The sequence below is a fragment of the Odocoileus virginianus genome, unplaced genomic scaffold, assembly GCF_023699985.2.
Source record: "Odocoileus virginianus isolate 20LAN1187 ecotype Illinois unplaced genomic scaffold, Ovbor_1.2 Unplaced_Scaffold_4, whole genome shotgun sequence".
In the NCBI taxonomy this organism is placed as follows: domain Eukaryota; kingdom Metazoa; phylum Chordata; class Mammalia; order Artiodactyla; family Cervidae; genus Odocoileus; species Odocoileus virginianus.
The window spans coordinates 259,808-281,689 of record NW_027224266.1 but is presented as its reverse complement, the minus strand read 5'-3'; the positions used below and the strand labels follow the sequence as shown (position 1 = coordinate 281,689).

At 43.8% G+C, this 21,882-nt stretch overlaps 1 protein-coding gene across 7 annotated transcripts in view; it reads left to right on the top strand.

The window, feature by feature from the left end:
- Nucleotides 1-21,882, top strand: part of SH3KBP1 (SH3 domain containing kinase binding protein 1) — a 341,920-nt gene that overhangs the window by 266,762 nt on the left and 53,276 nt on the right. For all 7 annotated transcript variants that reach the window (XM_070462384.1, XM_020914380.2, XM_020914383.2 and 4 more), the window contains one exon: nt 11,681-11,788. In XM_070462384.1, coding sequence (XP_070318485.1) covers nt 11,681-11,788 — 108 coding nt within the window. The remainder of the gene's footprint in view (nt 1-11,680; nt 11,789-21,882) is intronic.

The following is a 21,882-nucleotide window of genomic DNA, read 5'->3' as shown; positions in this document are numbered from 1 at the left end:
CTCTTTTTCTGTTTTGCATATAGGATCATCATTACCATCTTTCTAAATTCCATATATATGTGTTAGTATACTGTAATGGTCTTTATCTTTCTGGCTTACTTCGCTCTGTATAATGGGCTCCAGTTTCATCCATCTCATTAGAACTGATTCAAATGAATTCTTTTTAATGGCTGAGTAATATTCCATGGTGTATATGTACCACAGCTTCCTCATCCATTCGTCTGCTGATGGGCATCTGGGTTGCTTCCATGTCCTGGCTATTATAAACAGTGCTGTGATGAACATTGGGGTGCACGTGTCTCTTTCAGATCTGGTTTCCTCGGTGTGTATGCCCAGAAGTGGGATTGCTGGGTCATATGGCAGTTTTAATTCCAGTTTTTTAAGAAATCTCCATACTGTTCTCCATAGTGGCTGTACTAATTTGCATTCCCACCAACAGTGTAAGAGGGTTCCCTTTTCTCCACACCCTCTCCAGCATTTATTGCTTGTAGACTTTTGGATAGCAGCCATCCTGACTGGCGTGTAATGGTACCTCATTGTGGTTTTGATTTGCATTTCTCTGATAATGAGTGATGTTGAGCATCTTTTCATGTGTTTTTTTGCCATCCGTATGTCTTCCTTGGAGAAATATCTGTTTAGTTCTTTGGCCCATTTTTTGATTGGGTCATTTATTTTTCTGGAATTGAGCTGTAGGAGTTGCTTGTATATTTTTGAGATTAATCCTTTGTCTGTTGCTTCATTTGCTATTATTTTCTCCCAATCTGAGGGCTGTCTTTTCACCTTGCTTATAGTTTCCTTTGTTGTGCAAAAGCTTTTAAGTTTCATTAGGTCCCATTTGTTTATTTTTGCTTTTGTTTCTAAAATTCTGGGATGTGGGTCATAGAGGATCCTGCTGTGATTTATGTCGGAGAGTGTTTTGCCTATGTTCTCCTCTAAGAGTTTTATAGTTTCTGGTCTTACATTTAGATCTTTAATCCATTTTGAGTTTATTTTTGTGTATGGTGTTAGAAAGTGTTCTAGTTTCATTCTTTTACAGGTGGTTGACCAGTTTTCCCAGTACCACTTGTTAAAGAGGCTGTCTTTTTTCCATTGTATATCCTTGCCTCCTTTGTCGAAGATAAGGTGACCATAGGTTCGTGGATTTATCTCTGGGCTTTCTATTCTGTTCCATTGATCTATATTTCTGTCTTTGTGCCAGTACCATACTGTCTTGATGACTGTGGCTTTGTAGTATAGTCTGAAGTCAGGCAGGTTGATTCCTCCAGTTCCATTCTTCTTTCTCAAGGTTATTTTGGCTATTCGAGGTTTTTTGTATTTCCATACAAATTGTGAAATTATTTGTTCTAGTTCTGTGAAAAATACCGTTGGTAGTTTGATAGGGATTGCATTGAATCTATAGATTGCTTTGGGTAGTATAGCCATTTTGACAATATTGATTCTTCCAATCCATGAACACAGTATATTTCTCCATCTGTTTGTGTCCTCTTTGATTTCTTTCATCAGTGTTTTATAGTTTTCTATGTATAAGTCTTTTAAGAAAAAACAACATTTTCAAGTGAGAATATAACTTCTGGTTGCAGCCATGATGAAGTAAAGGGTATATTAGATTTGCCCTTCCACCACTTTGGGCTTCCCAGGTGGCACTAGTGGTAAGGAACCCACCTGCCAATGCAGGAGACAAGAGACGTGGGTTTGATCTCTGGATCAGGAAGATCCCCTGGAGGAGGGCATGGCAATCCACTCCAGTATTCTTGCCTGGAGAATCCCATGGACAGAGGAACCTGGCGGGCTACAGTCCACAGGGTCACAAAGAGTTGGACATGACTGAAGTGCCTTAGCATGCATGCCTGCCCCCCACAGACAACTTTAAACTTGGACAAAACACATGAATCAGCTGTTTTGAGGCATCAGGCAGTACACAGCACAAGGATGTGATCTTTCAGAGAAATGAAGCATAGAGTTCCATGTAACCCCTTGCTTTTTGCCTGGGAAAAGACAGAAAGATAGTGCTAAGTCTAAATTGGGACTTCGCTGGTGGCCTTAGCAGTAAAGAATCCACCTGCCAGTGCAGGAGACATAAGAGACAAGGGTTCGATCCCTGGGTCAGGAAGATCCCCTGGAGAGGAAATGGCAACCCACTCCAGTATTCTTGCCTGGGAAATCCCATGGACAGAGGAGCCTGGAGGACTACAGTCCATGGGGTCACAAAAGAGTCAGACACAACTTAGCAACTAAACAACAACAACTTTCTAAGTTGCAGCACAGGGCCCTGGAGCACAGAGAGCAGAAGACTCATTGGATAGATTGTAACTGTTTGTAACTCACAGCTACTGAGGTGGATGAAATTTTCAGGGCAGGGAATTGCAGAAGATCAAGCTGTGCAAAGAGCAAGCTCTGGAAGTGTATACATAGGAGTCCCTTGAGTCTTTGGCCATATACTTAGCGTGCATCAGTAGGGCAAGAGTCCACCAGGCTCAGCAGAAAATAAGTATGGGACGGGAGGTGTGGGTGGGTTCTGAGATGGGTGGTTGTCCTAGAGATGATCAGTAATTGGAGATGTTGGAGTTCTGGCCAAGCAGACTAGGAAAACTTCATTGAACACACTTGGCATCCAATTGACAACTCAAAAAGTCAGTCATAGGAATAGCGCCCCCCTTGTTGTTGTTTAGTTGCTAAGTCGTGTCTGACTCTTTTGCATCCCCATGGACTGAAGCCCACCAGGCTCCTCTGTCCATGGGGTTTCTGCAGGCAAGAATACTGGAGTGTTCATGACCAAGAACCTATGCACAATATGAACTATTATTTATTTTTGGTCACGCCAAGAATGTACAACATTTATTTGAATAAACTAAGACATTTTAAAAAAACAAAAGAATATTGGAGTGGGTTTCCATTTCCTTCTCCAGGGAATCTTCCCCACCCAGGGATCAAACCTGTGTCTTCTGCTTGACAGGCGGATTCTTTATCTCTGAGTCACCTCAGAAGCCCAGTGCTTCACTAGACCCACTCTGAATGAAGCCTAAAACTAAGCCTTGACAGGTCGAGCTGATTTGCAAACAACATGCCCACCATAATGAAACTCCACACTCTTGCAGGGAAGACAACAAAATCCAGTCCTTTGATAATGTAGTGTGCAGTGCATGGTTGTTGAGATTATACAGTCACAAATGACCAGATGTAAGAAGAAGCACAAAAATGTGAGGTATGGTATGGATAGCTTATAAAGGGCATGCAGTTATCTCTGAATACAATTTTCAGGCATCAGGACATGCTTCAATTAATATTGGCATCACTAAAAGGAAGCTTGATTAGTGCTGTTTGTGTGTTACTCATCCAAGTTTTTGTTACCAGTCATACAATATGTAAAATGAAAAGGTTATAAGTAATAGCAAAGCCTGTAAGTTGTTGCCCAGTAAAAAAATCAGGATTTTTTCTTTTAGAAGTAGGCAATCTCTTTGAGGTCACTACTTCCCAGTATCATAAAACAGTGAATGACTGCCTAAGCCTCACCCATCCCAGGATGTGAACACTTGAAATGTGACATCTTCTTTAGTGGGCTTGTCCCTGGAATGGTCTCCTTGACTTCCCTCATTAACTATGGTCTGCTGGGCATTTCTTCTGACACTAAGATAGACCATGGTTCTCTTTTTTCCTGTTACCTCATAGACTGTGATGTTGATGAGCCCGCTGGAGTAACTGACTTAGGGGATGTTGGAAATACTGAGCAGAAATCCCAGCCATGCAGAATAATTGCATCTCTTGAGAAGGTGTTAACAAGCTGAGGCAGAACGAAGTGCTCCTGGGCTTCGGCTTCCATGGAGTGTCCTTTCAACAGCCCCCCTGAAGCTCCATGCAGAAAGCGTTCATTAGTAAATATTAAACAGCACTTTTCATACTGCTGGTGGGGTGCTGAGAGTGTGAGACCCCCTCGAGGCACTCAGAGGCTCACTTGACAGCCACACTGAAATCGCAGAACACTAACTTTCTCCTCTACTGATATTTCAGTCATGAGAGAAGGTCATGAGAAACAGCCATGCTGGATAATTTCTGGGAAATTAGTACTAGGGAGTGTAGGGACAGCTGACCACCAGGGGAGCACTTTTCTTTTTCAAGAGGACCAGCTGGTGAAACCATCATTTTGAAGTTTGCTGGGGTGACATAAGAGCAAACTAAGTCTGAACTATACACTCCTGTCCAAACTCACATAGGCCATGTACAATGTCTTAGAAAACGTGACCTCTCTTTGAAAGGTATGTTTTAAATTGTTGCAATTATGAACAAATAATGAATTCAGTACAGACCACCAGGTAAGCCTGATTATATAAATGAAACTTTCTTGTGTAGCTAACCTAGACCTTCCTCTTCCTTGTTCAAACTTGACTTCACTTTGGATGTTTGAAAATTGTGAGAAGTGGAATAGTAGTCTGAGAGGAGAATGGGCCATCTGTCAGTTCATCCATTCAGCTGACGTGTACTCATCATCAGTATTTGCCAGGCACTGTGCTAGGTGTTTGGTGGATACAGAGTATAAAAATAATATTCCTTGGGATAAAATAATAACAAATGAAGAAACAGAGGATTAATCTCAAAAATATACAAGCAACTCCTACAGCTCAATTCCAGAAAAATAAATGACCCAATCAAAAAATGGGCCAAAGATCTAAACAGACATTTCTTCAAAGAAGACATCCAGATGGCTAACAAACACATGAAAAGATGCTCAACATCACTCATTATCAGAGAAATGCAAATCAAAACCACAATGAGGTACCATTACACGCCAGTCAGGATGGCTGCTATCCAAAAGTCTACAAGCAATAAATGCTGGAGAGGGTGTGGAGAAAAGAGAACCCTCTTACACTGTTGGTGGGAATGCAAATTAGTACAGCCACTATGGAGAACAGTGTGGAGATTCCTTTAAAAACTGGAAATAGAACTGCCATATGACCCAGCAATCCCACTTCTGGGCATACACACCGAGGAAACTAGATCTGAAAGAGACACGTGCACCCCAATGTTCATCGCAGCACTGTTTATAATAGCCAGGACATGGAAGCAACCTAGATGTCCATCAGCAGACAAATGGATAAGGAAGCTGTGGTACATATACACTATGGAATATTACTCAGCCATTAAAAAGAATTCATTTGAATCAGTTCTAATGAGATGGATGAAACTGGAGCCCATTATACAGAGTGAAGTAAGCCAGAAAGATAAAGACCAATACAGTATACTAACACATATATATATGGAATTTAAAAAGATGGTAACGATAACCCTATATGCAAAACAGAAAAAGAGACACAGATGTACAGAACAGACTTTTAGACTCTGTGGGAGAAGGTGAGGGTGGGATGTTCAGAGAGAACAGCACTGAAACAAGTATACTATCAAGGGTGAAACAGATCACCAGCCCAGGCTGGATGCATGAGACAAGTGCTCAGGGCTGGTGCACTGGGAAGACCCAGAGGGATGGGATGGAGAGGGAGGTGGGAGGGGGGATCGGGATGGGGAACACATGTAAATCCATGGCTGATTCATGTCGATGTATGGCAAACACCACTACAATATAAAATAATAATAATAATAATAATAAAATTGAAAATTCAAAGGCAAATAAAGTAAAATGTTTCTTTGTTTCTACAGAGCTTCCCATTTTTGAGAACGTTGTTATTCAAAGTATCATCCAGTAGCATTGACATCACTTGGGAACCTGTTAAAATGCTGAATCTCTGACCAGGCCCAGACTTATTGAATCTAAATTGTCGTCTTCTCATGGTCCACACAAGGACAGTATACACATTTGAGAAGCCTTAGTCTAAATCATTGATTCTCAGACTGCACATTGGAAGGACCCAGGGACCTTTAAAAGGCACTGATTTCTTAATCTCAACCCCCACCCCCAGGATTTATAGTTTAATTGGTGTGGGGTATAGCCCCGAGTGATTGTAAATGTGCAGCCAGCTTAAAGAAGCACTGCTCTAAGAGGTTGCTTTGCACTCTGGACTAAATGGAGCCCCACATGAGGTTGCAGCCAGGTTTTACAGTTTACAAGCCAGGTGGCAAGTTGGTCTTTTTTTTTTTTCTTTAATCTTTTTTTATTAGTTGGAGGCTAATTACTTTACAATATTGTAGTGGTTTTTGTCATACATTGACATGAATTAGCCATGGATTTACATGTATTCCCCATCCCGATCCCCACTCCCACCTCCCTCTCTGCCCGATCCCTCTGGGTCTTCCCAGTGCACCAGGTCTGAGCACTTGTCTCATGCATCCTCTTTTTTTAAACATTTGAAGTTTTTACACAAGAGGCAGACACAGCAGGGCTCACTGGTGACTCCTGCCGCCAGCTTGGATGTCAGAGAGCGGCTCTAAGCTGGTCCCCAGCGCGAGAGCTGTGTGCAGTGGTGGAGTGCTTCCATGTTCCCCAGGGCCCCTCTGGCAGGATGGAGTGGACTAAAGCCTGATATGGAGGGCCAGGCCAGTCTCCCTCCTCAGACACACTCTGGGGCCTTAGCCTCCCTCCAAGTGTGTGAGCCGCTGCCGGGGTTTCACCGGAAGATGATGCTGAGTCACGTGACAGATGTATTGTATACTTAATCAAGATGCTTTCCTGGGCTCATGATCCCTTGAGGTCTCTGGGACCACCCCCCCTAGAATCACAATACTGAAGACAACCACCAGCAGCGGTTCAGCAGTTGTGTTGCTCTTTACACTTCAGACATCTTCTCCTGTGTATCAAGGAACTGAGACCCAGAATCTTTATCACTGGAGGACCACTGAAGTATCTGATGTTCCCAGTTCACTGTCTTCCTCCTCTCTCCGAGCTACCTTGGCTCATGAGATAGATGCAGTGCAGAACATAGGTTGGAGTACAGCACACCTACAGCTCTGTTTGTTCATTCCTTAAAAGGAAACATATCATTTCTATTTTACAAGGAAAAATATATTTTACTCTAATATCTGCGTGGGGATGAGGCATACAGAAACCATTTTGAGGACTTAAATCATAGAAGAGTGAACATCCTATGTCAGAAATATAATTCTTTCCATGCTCTTTGATTCTTGATAAGGGTCAAGGTCTACTTGCCTCTGCTTGCATGTGAATAGATCTTATTTCTAGTCATCATTGTTCTGGAAACTTTCATCTATAATACATGCAGATCTTTTATTCTTTCCCACTGCAAACTTCCACCTCATTTAAAGACCATCCCTTTACCTGCATACACTGCCCTTTCCTCATTCTTATTGAAATCTCAAAATTCACTAGGGTAGCCATTGTCTTGGGTTATACCTGTGGTATAATTATTAATAGTGTCCTAGGTTTGGAAATAAATTATATGGTCACTGTAAAATCTTCCAGTATTTTAACAGCACTGCTTCTCTCCTTAGTGGTCAGCTGCTGCCTCATTGTTCTGCCTTCATCCACCTCCTGCCATCCTCCTGGGGGACATTTAACTCTACCTTGATGATGTTATAGCCTCCTAAGTCATTGATTGTCCATTCTGCTCCCATCACTCATGAGTGCCATCTTGCCTCACCCTTCACATCACTCTTCAGTAGAGGTTGGCTGGAGCTTCCTGGGAGGCAAGCATTGCCTTCACTCTAAGGGCCAATTCTTGAATGTTCTCTTCCATGACCCCAGCTTCCTACTTTCCCTTTTCCCTTCTTTCACCCTTGGTGATCCTGTCCTTGACCTTTCTCATGACCTTGATTCTTGCCTTTGTCCTCTCCTTCGAGAAGAGGAGGAGATTTCTCTCTCTCTCTGGTTTCTCTTGGTCCCCCTTGTTGTTGCTAATCCAGCCTAGCACTGCTGCCTGTGTTTCGGTGCCATCTTGATTCACCATGCCTGCCTCTTTCACTTGGCTCTGAGCTTGGGAGCCCCATAAGGTCATGATGACTTTCTTTCACCCCTGAATTCCTATCCTATCCTGCATGTTTTAGGTCCTAATTAAATAAATTGAATTCGCTGCTGTTTCACACTTCTGGAAGCAGAGCCCTCAGACAAATAATTCTCTCTTCATCTCTGCCACCAAAAGCCTCATTCTTCTGTCTGGTTTGTTGAAGAGGACTTATTTTCAGTTCTCAGTTTGCTGTCAGAATTTTTCGTTTCCCTTAAATTAGCTTCTATTGCTAGGGGAAAAAAAAGTCTCAGTTCTCTAAATCTCGCTCCCACTGCAGGCATCTTGACCCTGTGGCTATTTTCTGTCCTGCAGCAGATGCCCTTTTCATTTTTCTTAGTATCCTAAGTCATGCTGTCAGTTTTCTTTTCTTAGTGTACTTATCCATGAACCTTGTGTGTGTTCTTATACCGGTCAGAATGATTAGACACGCTGTGTTCCACCTTCATGCTTCCCCTCTCGTACCTTGAATTACACAGCGATTAGCACTATTCATGTTTTCCTGAAAAAGCAGAACCCAGATGAGCCATGCGAGCTATTCATCACTGATGGGAGGTATAATAAATATACTGTCATATGCACTGTTTATTCCTGTAGGCGTACATAAGTTCTGAAGTTATTCTGAATATGCTTTTGCTTATTAAAATGTTCTTTATTGTTTTTCTGGCATACAAAACAGAAAGTTTCATTACAGTGGTTCTTGGGTTACTGATTGCATAAGGCTAATGGGAAGCATGGATTTGCACCATTTAGAAAGTTGAAAAAAAAAGCCTTCAAAAGAAAGATAGCACTAAACAATATTTGAGTGCCTTTTACGGACCTCAGTCTGTATCAGATGATCTGAAATGAACGTGGAGAAAAATTCAGCCTTCATATAAGCAAACCCTTCACACATGAAAAGATCTACGATTATTGGAAAAGCGGTTAATGATTCTTTTCTCTTTGGTACCAGAGCCCATAGTTGATACAGTTATTAAAAAAAGAACCTTGTATGTTATGTGAGTGCTAGTGTGCATGTGTGTGTTTCACACACATCTCTTAGCTTCCTGGAGTTAGGGATCATGTTCTTTTGCATGTTTAATGTTTGGTGCCTACAGAATGAACTGACATATATTTTATATGTAATAGTTGTTAAATGGAATATCAGGAAATGCAAATTAACACAGTTCTGAGTGTTAGAGAAAAGATAAAAGCTCTCATTATAGTCACTTTCCTACAGGTGTGTTTCAAATTGGGTTTTGAAGATGACAAGAGCTTGTCCAGAAAAAACAAGAGAAAAAAAAATATTCCAGACATTTCCTCAGAAACAGAGGCTCTGGATTGAAAGACTTAATTTTTAAGGATGAGGAGTAAAGCATTTCCACCCTTGCTCCTTCATAAGTTTTCCTCATACTGTTGAGGACATAATGGTTTCTCAGAGATGGAAGAAACTCACAACCCATCAGATTCTACTTCCACAACCCTTGTTCATGAATCCATTATCTCGGGACTGATGCTAGATTGCTCAGAGAGTGATATGACATGGGCAGGACCAAAATACTTAGCTCGGCTTCACATTGTCATTTTCCAAGAAAGATAAGCATTCTTTTAGGTTGTAAGTTTTTTTAACCTTGTTTTGTTCTGAGTAAATCTGCACTTGATGCTTCAAGAGTCTTTGTCTAAGGATGTTTCTTGGGACTAGAATTTATGGGGTGATGTAGGACCCACTTCCCAAACCTACCCCTGTGGGAAGAGACGATGATGAGCATTTACTTCTCACCTGAGGTGGACTCTGCCTTAACTTACATAGAATCCTCACAGCTTGGGGCAGATAGAGACTATCTTGTCCTGCAGTAATCCTAGTCTTGGACTGAGGGAGATCACAGAACTTGGGGTTAGAAAGAGCCTTCATTGATTCCAGAAATACTTATTATATGTGGCATTAGACTGGGAATATGACGGTGAAAAATTCAGCTGTGTTTCTCTCTTTGCTAGACTGAATGCTCTAGCAAGGCACACATGAGTCACATAAGCCAGGGCCTCCAAGGGCTCAGTGCCAGGCCCAAGGCCAGCTGCACATCTGCTGCTTGAGTCTGCCTGAGCCCTCCCCCAGCCCCACTGGTATTGTGAAGGACCACGAGTGTGTCTCTGTGGGCCCTGAGCAGGAATTCCTCACTTTTTCAAGCATTTATTTTAAAAGCATTTTTCTGGGGGAAAGCCTTTGCTCATTTGGAGTTTTAGCTGGAAGCTGTTGATCACAGTCTGAGAATTGGGTTTTTACTCAACAACTTGCACTTGACAGTGGTGCATGTATTGAACATACACAGGGAAGGATTAAATGCCCAAGTGAGGAGATTGACAACAGGCCAGTAGGTCTTGGATTGGGGTGGGAAAAGTGGAATTGGAACAGAGAACAAATACGAGATTTATTATCAAACTAGAGAAGATCAAACTTCCCACCCATTGAAGATGGGGAAACCTGCAGGTGGTTCTTTGGCATGAGGGTGAGTACCTGGGAGCACCATGGGGCCATTAGGCTCAGGATGGAAGCTTGTGAAGGCTACACTGAGCTCTGTCCCCAGGACTTGGCACAGAGTAGGCACTCAAATGTTCGACAAGTGTATGAACATAATAGGGGTTATTCCAAGGGAAGCAGGTTTGATCTGGAAGAATGACTAGATTTCTTCTTTCATTTAGTGAGCAAACACTAGGCTCTGGAAGGTGGGATGAAGGGCTTTTCATGATGACGACTGTGCCCCCTCAACACGGAGAGGAGAAGGTGCATTAATGAGCTTGCACAGAGTGGGATTTTTCTCCTGCTTGGCTGACTGTCACCCAGCCCTTCTTAATTTCAACAAACTTTGTGACAGGCTAATCAAAGAGAACATTTGTGTGTGTGATGTTTTCTAACCCACATTTGCAGTTAATGAAAAAATTTCATTGTGTTAAAATTAAAATGAAGAAAATATATTTTCTCCTATCTTTAAGAGGGGAAAAAGATCTTATTGCTCTCAGTCAGTTCAGTCACTCAGTCATGTCTGACTCTCAGCGACCCTATGGACTGCAGCACACCAAGCCTCCCTGTCCATCACCAACTCCCGGAGTTTACTCAAACTCATGTCCATCGCATCAGTGATACCATCCAACCATCTCATCTTCTGTCATCCCCTTCTCCTCCTGCCTTCAATCTTTCCCAGCATCAGGGTCTTTTCAAATGAGTCAGCTCTTCGCACATTAGGTGGCCAAAGTATTGAAGTTTCAGCTTTAGCATCAGTCCTTCCAATGAATATTCAGGACTGATTTCCTTTAGGATGGACTGGTTGGATCTCCTTGCAGTCCAAGGGACTCTCAAGAGTCTTCTCCAACACCACAGTTCAAAAGCATCAGTTCTTTGGCACTCAGCTTTCTTTATGGTCCAACTCTCACATCCATACATGACTACTGGAAAAACCATAGCTTTGACTAGACAGACCTTTGTTGGTAAAGTAATGTCTCTGCTTTTTAATATGCTGTCTAGGTTTGTCATAGCTTTTCTTCCAAGGAGCAAGCATCTTTTAATTTCATGGCTGCAATCACCATCTGCAGTGCCTCTAAAAGCCCCACTGGGTTTCGAGTCCCAGCTGGCAGCTCTAGGACACCGGAGCTTTTGTCCTCCCATCCAACTTTGGGGTTTATGCTGTTGAGTCTTAGGAACCATTGATGGCTGCCTCAAGGAAAGTGCTTCCATCTCTGTACAAGGGGCGTCAGAGCTCTCTGTGAGGCACTTGCCCCCTTTCTCACTCTGCTCTCCTGTTTCCTAGGACTGCATCGATGTGGGCTGGTGGGAAGGAGAGCTGAACGGCAGACGAGGAGTGTTTCCTGACAACTTCGTCAAGTTACTGCCGCCTGACTTTGAAAAGGAAGGAAACGTAAGTCTCTGTGGCTCGGCTCTCAGTGCACCACCTGCTGTCAGAGTTGCAGCCTCCATGATGGGCTGGGGGTGTGGGGTGAGGATGTCTGTTGTTGAAGAGCCCTGGCATTTTAGTTTGATGGACTGGCTGCCCCATACCTGGTGTGTGTGAACAAGTTATCTTCCACAAACCCCAGTTTCCTCATCAGAGAGCCTTCTTCTAGGGTTGTTGTGTGACTAGACAAGATGATGTGTGCAAAGCACTTGGTTTGGTACCTGGAGCATTTAAGCAACCAAATAAATGACAGAAACTGTTGGGGGCTCCATTGGTAAGTGGATGGCCTGTATCCTGCATAGTGTGTCCTTGGGTGGTGAAGTGACTAATGTTGTGGAAGTGGCTGAAAAGCACATTGTGAAGCTGAGGATGCAGGATGAGGCCTGCTGATCTTCCCGACTCTGTGTATGTGTGTCACACATTTGGTCAGGTATACACATGCATGGGCTCCTTAGTGGATCAGTAGTCAAAAAAAAAAAAACCCACCTGCCAATGCAGGGGGCATGGGTTCGATCCCTGCATTGGGAAGATACCCTGGAGAAGGAAATGGCAATCCTGCTCCAGTATTCTTGCCTGGGAAATTCCATGGACAGAGGAGCCTAGTGGGCTACAGTTCATGGGGTCACAAAGAGTTGGACATGGCTTAGCAACTAGACAAAGTCTAGCAAACTAGACTTAGCAACAACAACAAATACACACACATACCCATTGTGTGTGTGTGTGTGTGTGTGTGTGTGTGTGCACGTGCGCATGTGCGCACGTATCCCTCTGAGCTGTACTTTCTCTTTGTGAGAGCCCATTTTTTACAATGCTGTGGTTTAAATGAGCCAGTCCACCTTTGTTTGCATCACGGCAAGCATGTTGTTTCTCTGATGACACTCTAACAGGAAATGTTGAAAAGTTAGAAGAACCTTACATTCTAAGAGGGTACAGTGACTTGGTCTATTTGGTCTTTTCCAAGCTGTTCTTCAGTTCAGAGCTCTTGGCTCAGGCTTTCTCATGCCTTCTGCCCACTTTTTCTGGCCTGTGTTCTCTTCATGCCCGTGGGGGCTCTATTACTGGACCATAAACTTTGACCCATCACATTCCCATGGAATTGAGGTTCGGGAAAGGTAGCTACAATACTAGTGGGTTGATTACCAAGGATACTAAACAGCATTGCTGGTGTATACACTGCTTAGATGGATGGATATGATTGTTCAAGGAGCCAAATGTGTTTGTACTCACCAAGATTATGGCCTGTAGATTGGTTTGAACAAAGGGCTACACCTTTTAGGCTTTTTGATAGCTGTCTTTCTTGTTTAGCTGAAGGATGCTTGGTTCCACATCTGTATTATCTCTGGGAATTAAGTTTGAGGTTCAGAGAATTCTGCTTCCCAGTGTTTTCTAGATCCTTGAGACACTGCTGGTCCGGAGACCACACTTTGTCAGCCTTACCTGGAGCTTTTTAGAAATCCTTGAACCCCATCCTAGACCTGTGCATCAGAACCCACATTTTATCAAGATCCGCAGGTGATCTGTTTCCACATTATGGTTTGGGAAGCTCTGGTGTAGATGCAGGTGTCTGTCTAAGTGGTGACAACCCCACCTTCTAGGTTTGAACCATATTTTAGGAGGAGAATAAATTCACAGAACGGAGAAGGGCTCACCATTCAGTAGACATCTTCCACCAAGCAAAATCATTTGAGCCATTTTTATTGATAATGGTTGTAGTGGTGGGTTATCGGCTAACAGAATTCATCCCTGAGGAAAAAAAGAAGACACTAGCCCTTGGTAGTATCTGTGTAGGAAATGTTTAAAACTAAGACACAGGAAAGAGGTTTGGCAGACATTTATAGAACGTGGTTGTGACTCTAGCCTGCAGCATTGAATAGACTTGAACTTGAATCCTGGCCCTGTCACTTAATTGTTCTGTTCAAGATCAACTCATTGACTGTTTCCTCAGCATCTCTGGATTTTGCATCTGTGGATTCAATCAACCTTGGGTCGAAAATACTAAACAATAAATTTCAGGAAGTTCCTAAAAGTAAAGCTTGGATCTCTTGAATTTGCTGTGTAGTGACAATTATATACATAACATTTACAACCATTTATATAGTGTTTACATTGTATTAGATATTATAAGTAATCTAGAGATGATTTAAAGTATATGGGAGGATGTGCATAGGTTATATGCAAATACTATCCCATTTTATATAAGGTACTTGGACATCTGTGGATTTTTGCTTTCTGCAGGGTGTCCTGGAACCAATCTCCCATGAATACTGAGTGACAACTGTGTTCTCATCTATTAAATTGCAGGAATAATCATATCGACCTTGTTAAATTGTTGAGAAGATTAGCCAAAATGACACATATGAATTCCTTAGCACACCGCCTGGTCCTTTGTGAATGCCCCATACATATTAACTATTCCAGTCTTTGTAATTACTATTAGCACAAGTGTGAGAAGACTCCAGCTAAAACTGTGCAACGGTGGAAGAAATCTGACTCCAGTTCATCACATAAGCACAGAATTAGCTTGCTGTCTTGGTGAGCTTCCCTGGGGATTCCAGTGCATCTAAGAACTTTGATGAATAGCCTTTAGAAAGAAATCTAGTGCCTTATGTATGTGTAGAGACAAGCGAGTACAGGATGGCATAATCTTCATGTCCTTTGCATATTTGGTGGGCATCTGCTGCCTGGCAGTGATATTTTATGTTTGTTCATTCATCTTCTTTATATCTATTGGGTTCCTTCCTTGGACAGGCTGCCATACTGGTTAATGGAAGTGACGAAGACTCACATGGCCTTGTGAGCTTAGAGTTGGGTAGCAGGGGACCACCCTGACTACCTGTTTGAGCCTGATAAAGGGTGTTCACATCCAAAACATTTGGATGCCAAGGCCTCCATGGTGATGCCTCTCCCTCTGGCTAAAGGATCTTTGCAAGCTCGCCATCCTACCAGACTTTTGCCACCTTCTTGATTCTGGCTGAGGTAGTATGGTTTTGAATGCTGAGGTAAAATCTGGATAATTATTTTAACAAATGGACAAACCTGTGGTTGCCTACCTTGTAGCACCCTGCCTTCTAGTCCCCAGTCATATTTTATGGGGCAATAAATTCGCTCAAGTGAGAGTCCATGGCATACTTTTCTAGAAGCACTGCCCTGTTACGTAAAGTATTGCAGGACTCCTGCTGAGAGAGTGAAGTTGTCAGTGATGAGTGGACTCGTCTTGGCTTGCTCACTGAGGCATGCATGCTTTTGGGGGCCCATGGGCATCTTTCCCACCCCAGACAGGCAGCCACCGTCCCTCTGATAGGTCTTTTACCTTTGTTCCTAAGAAGCAGAAAACTCAATTTTAGGGAAACAATAGTTGTACCTGTCAGACAAAGTAATACCTACAGCTGAGAAATGATTGTATAATGTGACATTTAGCTTTTAGAAGATTCAAAGTATTACATCCTTTTCATCCCCTCTGACCTATAAAACCCACCAACCAGCTTTGCACTGGTTGTTACACCAGCCTTTTTTACTGCACCCAGAGTGTTGGTGAGTTGGTGACAGCGTGACTGGAGACAGGGCTGTCGTGTGCAGAGTTGACTGTGTAAAGATGATTAGAATCATTAACACGAATGCACAATGTGAATGACAGAGCCTGCAACATGATTCTGCCATCAGATTCAGCAGATGTCATCTTGTCTTGCCAATGGCTGGGGTTGCAGTCACTCACCCAGAAAAGAGGACGATGTGCGATGATTAGGGTAGACAGCAGCACACAGCATTTATTCAACGGCAGACCTCTTGAATCAGTAGGCATCAGCAAAGCCTTCTGACAAGGCTGGCATATTTTCTTCTGGGGTGTGGATTCAGGTGGTTACTCCCGGGCCTTTTGGAGCTCCTGGAGGTCTTTCTTTCAGAGGGTTCTCTCACACCAGGCTTGCAAAGACTCTGGGGCTTTTCCCTAAGACATTTCTGAGAGCACCGGTCAATCTCTGGGTGCAGATTTTAGAGCAATTATATAAGCCATTTATAAGAGAACCTAGATTCAGTAGCTGCCTGTTTATTTTGAGCCTCAACAGGAAAACTGAATATTAGAATGGAAAGATTAAATGTTCTGAGAGCTCTGATGAAGGCTCGTGCATGCTCTGTTGTCAGGACTGAGGGAAAGCAGGGAACTTAGACTCTCTGAACTGCAGAAACATCTTCATCATTAAAAAATAACAATAATAATAATAAGGATAGAACAGGTATCCTGAAAGGTAATGTTTCTGAAAGATAGTGTTTTAAGAAAGTCTCAGGATCCAATTCTTTTAAGAGAAAGTGTTCTGATCACCAGATGATGGTACTGTGCTTGCCTGCATGGATTCGGGGGCTCATAAGCTTGTGCCATGTCGAGAATCAGGATGTCGTTGAGAGGCCCAGAGGCATTGCCCTAGTGGAGGGTCTGCCTCTCGGCCTCAGGGACACAGAACTCTACCCTTAAAGAGTTTGAAGGGTACCTGTGACTGTGACACAAACTCACATTGGCAAACTCACAGAGACTTAGTCGGGGAGCAGACTGGCAGCTTACTAATCATGACAAGAACTGAAATATCAGCCCATCTGGAGCACATGGGTCTGCCTGCCCTGGGCATTTGCTCCCTGTGGGCCTGATTTCTTAAAATCCAGATTCTATAGGAACCACATTTGTTTGGTACTTTCCAGGAGAGCACGGAATGAAAAGAAGAGGAACTAGTTACTTTCACAAAGGGTCTTATAGTTGTAGCTTGAGGTCCCTCAGGCACCAGGGGGCAGGGTAAGCCAAGGGAACTGGATGTTAAGTTCAGCAAAGCCCAGATAATGCTGGTGAGAGCCCCACACCTGTGCCCCCAGCAGCTCTCCATTTTTCTCTGTTTTCATGGCTGATCGGACACTTCCCATCCATCATCCATCTTTGGACATACAGCGGTACAATCCAGTGGGTTTCCCACATTCTCCACTACAATTGAGTGCCAATTTTAAGATGGTTCAGTGGGAATTTTGTAGGTTTCAAAGTTCTATAGGAAAGGATCTCTCTTGCTTGATTCCCGTGATGGCTCATCCTCTCTAGGTGACTTTTGTGGTTTAACTTGGAGCACATTCTCTTTACCAAGTTCTCAGGAGGCCCCTTACCTTAGCACCCGTCATCTGATAATCCAGTTTACAACACTATCCTCAGCCAGAATTTTCTTTATTCCTAGTCATGAGCTCCATCCTTTTGAGAACCACTATCCTTTCTAATTTCTGAAGTTGCCCAATGAATTCTTTCCTTCTTTTTAGTCTTCCAAAAAGAAATATGTGCTTATTAATAAGCAGCATGATGAATAAAACTGGCCTTTGAGATTATTTGCCTGTACATTTGATTTTCTGGGTAATTTTACCTGCAGAGATGGGGATCACTGAGGTGTTGATGTTGCCCTAGTGATAATGATGGCCTAATGACAGAACCCCAACTGAGTTTCTCTCACATGGCCTGGGTGGCACCCTTCTTCCTTTTCTGTTGGTACTTACAGCTTTCGTTCTCCCAGATGAGCAGATCATTCAGTATACTCTTGCCTTAAGTGATTCTTTATCATCATGCCATCTGAACTATAATCTCTTTGAAGGCAGACCCTATGTCCCAAGCTTCACCTTCATAGGGTCTAACAGTATGTGTCTTAGTCAGTTCAGGCTGCTATAACAGATAACATAGACTAGGTGGTTTATAAACAACAGAAATTCCTTTCTCACAGTTCTGGAGGCTTGGAAGTTTAAGATTTGGCATCTGCTTAGGGCCCCCTTCCTGGTTCATAGATAACTGTCTTCTTGCTGTGTCCTTGTGTGGTGAAAGGGGTGAGAGAGCTTTCTGGGGTCTGCTTTTTAAGGGCACTAATCTCATTCATGAGAGCTCCACCCTCATGACCAATCTCTTCCCAAAGGCCACATCCCCAAATGCCACCACCCTGGGGGTTAGGTTTCAACAGAAGAATTTTGTGTTCATTCAATGGGCAAATATTCAGTCCTTAGGAGCATGGTTAATATACATTTGGCACTAAGGAATTCCTTGTCATTTGGTCACTTGGTGACAAGCTGTACCTTCCCTTCCTTCTGCCGCATCCTCCTCCTAGCTACTGTCTGTGATAGTATGAGAGAGGAGGAAGAGTAGAAGGTGGGCAGGGAAAGCCAGGTCCCTTGTCAGATTTCTCTTTTCTATACAAAGCGGGGTCCAGATCCACCATGCAGTTGTGAGGTCTGACCATGGAATCAAGGCGTCACTTTTAAGGTGGGATAGATAGAGTGAGGAGGCAAGCCAAGGGGTTGAATTGAGAGCACCTTAAGGAGAGCCCAAACACCAAAGCCTGGGTGACTATCCAGTAGGCCAACAATCTGGATGGGCCCAGCCAAGAGGGAAACTGTGAATATAGGCCACCAGCCCAGAGGCCAAGAAGAGGAAACTCGAGAGAGACCCTCCCGAGAGCAGGTTTTGTGATAGCTCTCGGGGATCTCCTGTGGGGGGGAGCTCTGTAGGATACAGAGGGGCACTCTTCAAAAGTGTTGCCAATCCACCACGGACAGGAGAGAAAAGGGCAGAGTGGAAGCTTCTATATTTCTGGAGCCATGAGGGGTACCCTGATCAGGAGTTGTGTATTTTTGTCCCCTGTCCAGCCTTAAATGCAGACACCTCCAGAAAACTTAGCCAGGGGCCTGGAGGAGGGCCTCCTTCAGTCTCAAAGTCAAGCTGAAATTGGCTTCCACGACCTTACCATCTCCCCCTGACAAAGGCCCCTCAAGGGCACCCAGCCATCAGGAGTCCACTCCTCTGGTTACTTTCAGCAAGTCATGTGTCTGGGACCAGAACTCTGAAGACAAACTGGCTTGTGAAACATAGTGACAAATCACAGTTCTTGCCCGGGAGAATGGTTGGGACTGGCCAGACTTGCCATGCAAAGGCAGAATCAATGATGAAATCCTTCAGCAGGAAGCAAAACTTGCCTTCCTGCTCTCTTCACTCTTGAACACCCAAATCTGTTTCCTTCCAGGTCATAATAGGAAGAAATGAAATCTGGTTCACATATCCTTTGTAGGATGGTGTTTCCTTCTGTGTCCAAGCCACAGATCTCCACACAGGGAGGCACACACACACATGGGCCTGTTTGCCCTGCACATATGAAGACCAGGGAAGGCATTCTTCTCTCCCGGAAATTAGAAAATGTTGGCTCATTGATTTTCTGAGGAATATTTTCATGTTGGTGTTTTTTTTTTAATGAATTGCCACAGTCTGGACAATGAGAGATGTATTTTAGCTCCTGTTAACATGGCCCCTCTGGGCCTGAGTTTCCTCAGTTTAAAGGAGACCTTCAGATCACTCAGAGTTCTGACATCCTTTGTTCTTAGCACCAACCTGCCAGTTGAGCAGGATGACACCACCTGGGCTTGGAGCTGGAGTGTTTTATTTTCACTATGGAGGGAGGAGAATAAATAGGACAAGTGCCTCTAAAAAACTCATGACTTAAAATACTTGACTGAGTTGAAAGGCTGTTTCTGTCTGTGCACCTACAGGAGCTAGTTAATGCTGGTAAACTCAATAGAGAAAGCATTGACCTACTGCTTATCCTGGAAAATCAATTATGTGACGTGCTTGCATCTTTTAATTTGAGAATCATGAACTCTTGTGATGAATTTTCTACTACCACCAATTTACTTACTCTGCCTTCTCAGTTCTCACTGCCCTGTCTTCCTGTGGCATTCAAAGAAAACATCATTGTCAGCTCACATGAATACTTTATTCATTGTTGGGGGGGGCAGTCTAGAGCTACAGGGAACCCTGGTTTTGTTTAGAATTAGCTTCAAAGACATCTCTTTTGAAAAAATGTGGCGTCATTTCTCATGTAAGGAGGCAGGAAGGCTAAGTTTGATGGAATCAGGGAGTGAAGTCAATCAAAGGGGGGAAAAAAAAGGGCAACTTGTAAACCTCCTCTGCTACTAAGCAAAGCAGGCACCTGGCCAGCGTCAGTCAGGCTTGGTGGATACAAGACAGACAGCTCACAAACTGCTCCTTCCTTCCAAACTGCCCCACCTGCCTCCACAGCTGCCAGGGTTCCTGATACCACCTTACACCCCTGTCTCCTTCCTCTGCCCTCTGAGCAGGCGCTTGGCATGACTGCTCTCCACACACTGTCAGGGAGCACAGTACTTCCTGTCCCCTCTCTTGGTGTTCCTCTGCCCCGGCCTGTCACATTTCATGTGTCTGGTCCATGCCAAATCTAACACAACACTAAGGGTTTCTTTTTCATTTGCACAGTAATCTTGGAAAATATGATGACTTGTAATTGTCTTTTTTTATCTGAGGCCCTGTGGTCTGAGGCCAGGTCGCTGGGGGAACGGCCTCAGCAAGAGGAGGCTCATGCGAAATTGGTTAGAAAAATGTTCCAACAACTGAGAGTGAGGAAGCCGTTCAGGGGGTGGGCATGGTTGGGGCTGGGCTGGGAAGAATTGGGCCAGAGGGTGTTGGCAGTTTCGTGCATAAGAAATGGCTCTGATCTGGAGGTAAAGGAAGGTTAATTGGCAGGATTTCAATGATAAGTTCATTCAGTAAACGCTTATCTGTCCCCAGTCTTAATTTCTACAAAGACAGAGAAGAGAAGGAGCGGAAAGGAGCCAGGGTAGAGAACTGGAGGGGACTGGCAACAGGGGAGAGAGCAGTAAGCCCTGGGAATGGAACACATTGGACTGGTGGAGGGCCTGCCCCCATGCAGAGGGGACCTTGCAGTATCCTTCTTTCTTTATTTTTATAATGAAGTTTGGATGCACATAGACAGTACAGAAAAATATTAAGGAAGCACACATATGCACTCAAAATCCTACAAGAGATCAGCATTATAGATTTCTGTCTTTCCAGTCTTTTTCACATTCTGAATGCATTGTAACAGAGTTGAGCTTATACTCTAGCTGCAATTTGATACCCTTTTTACCCTCCTTAATGTTAACATACCACAGTTCCTTGTGCTTTTGTAGACTCTGTGTGGTTTATGGCCGCGAGATGGTTTGTCTGTGGATGCCCTCTGGCAGCATGGCCACTGCACAGGGGTTAAGAGCATGCCTACAGGGCAGATAGACCTGGCCTGGACTCTTGGCCCCCTGTCCCATTTATGAGCCTGGTGACTTTGGGAAATGACTTCATCTCTTGCAGCCTCAATTATTACAACTGAAAAATGGGCATGATAATATCACTCCTTACAGAGTTGTCATGAGGCTTGGATGAGATGGTGCCTACTGATTCTCTCTATTTGTGAAACCACCTCCTCCTAAGAGGGAAGTAGTAGTGTTATCTCCATTTTACAGATGAGAGCTTTCATCTAGGTGAGGTCACTTGCCCAGGGTCCACGGGTAAAAATGGAAAGAGCCAAGCTGTGTAATGATGGCCACATTCGGAAGCCCCACCTCTTGCCCACCATGTTATACTCTTACTTGGGGTCACTTGGCCAAATCACCCCACTCATAGAGCAGAGCTGAAATTTCATATCCAGAGCCTGCATGCTGTGATGCTCCCTGAGATAGTTCTTTGTGGGTCTCATATTCTGTAGATTTTACTGAAAACCATCTCTTCCTGTGCCCTGGTACTGCATCAGGAACTGGGAGGCACAGGTGGGTTGGGCTGAGAATGGTTGGGCTGGTCACAGCAGTACTTTTTCAGCATGCAGAAGAGTCTGTGGACCTTTTTCTAAAATCACAAGTATTTGATAGCCAGAGAGGGTCAGAAGAAGTATCAGCAGCAACATGGATTATATGCTCAAACCTTCCCCAAGTCCATCTTTCCTTAATGATGTATTTTCAAAAACTATTCATTTACTTCTTTATTTGGCTGTGCTGGGTCTTGGTTGTGGCATGCAGGATCTTTTAGTTGTGACATGTGGGATCTAGTTCCCTGACCAGGATCAAACCCAGGCCCCCTGCATTGGGAGCACAGAGTCTTAGCCACTGGACCACCAGGGAAGTCTCCCTTAATGACATTGATAATGAGATGGTTCTCTCCTTGCCTTTGGCTCCCTTCTCCCCTGTCCAAGAATGGCATCCAAGAA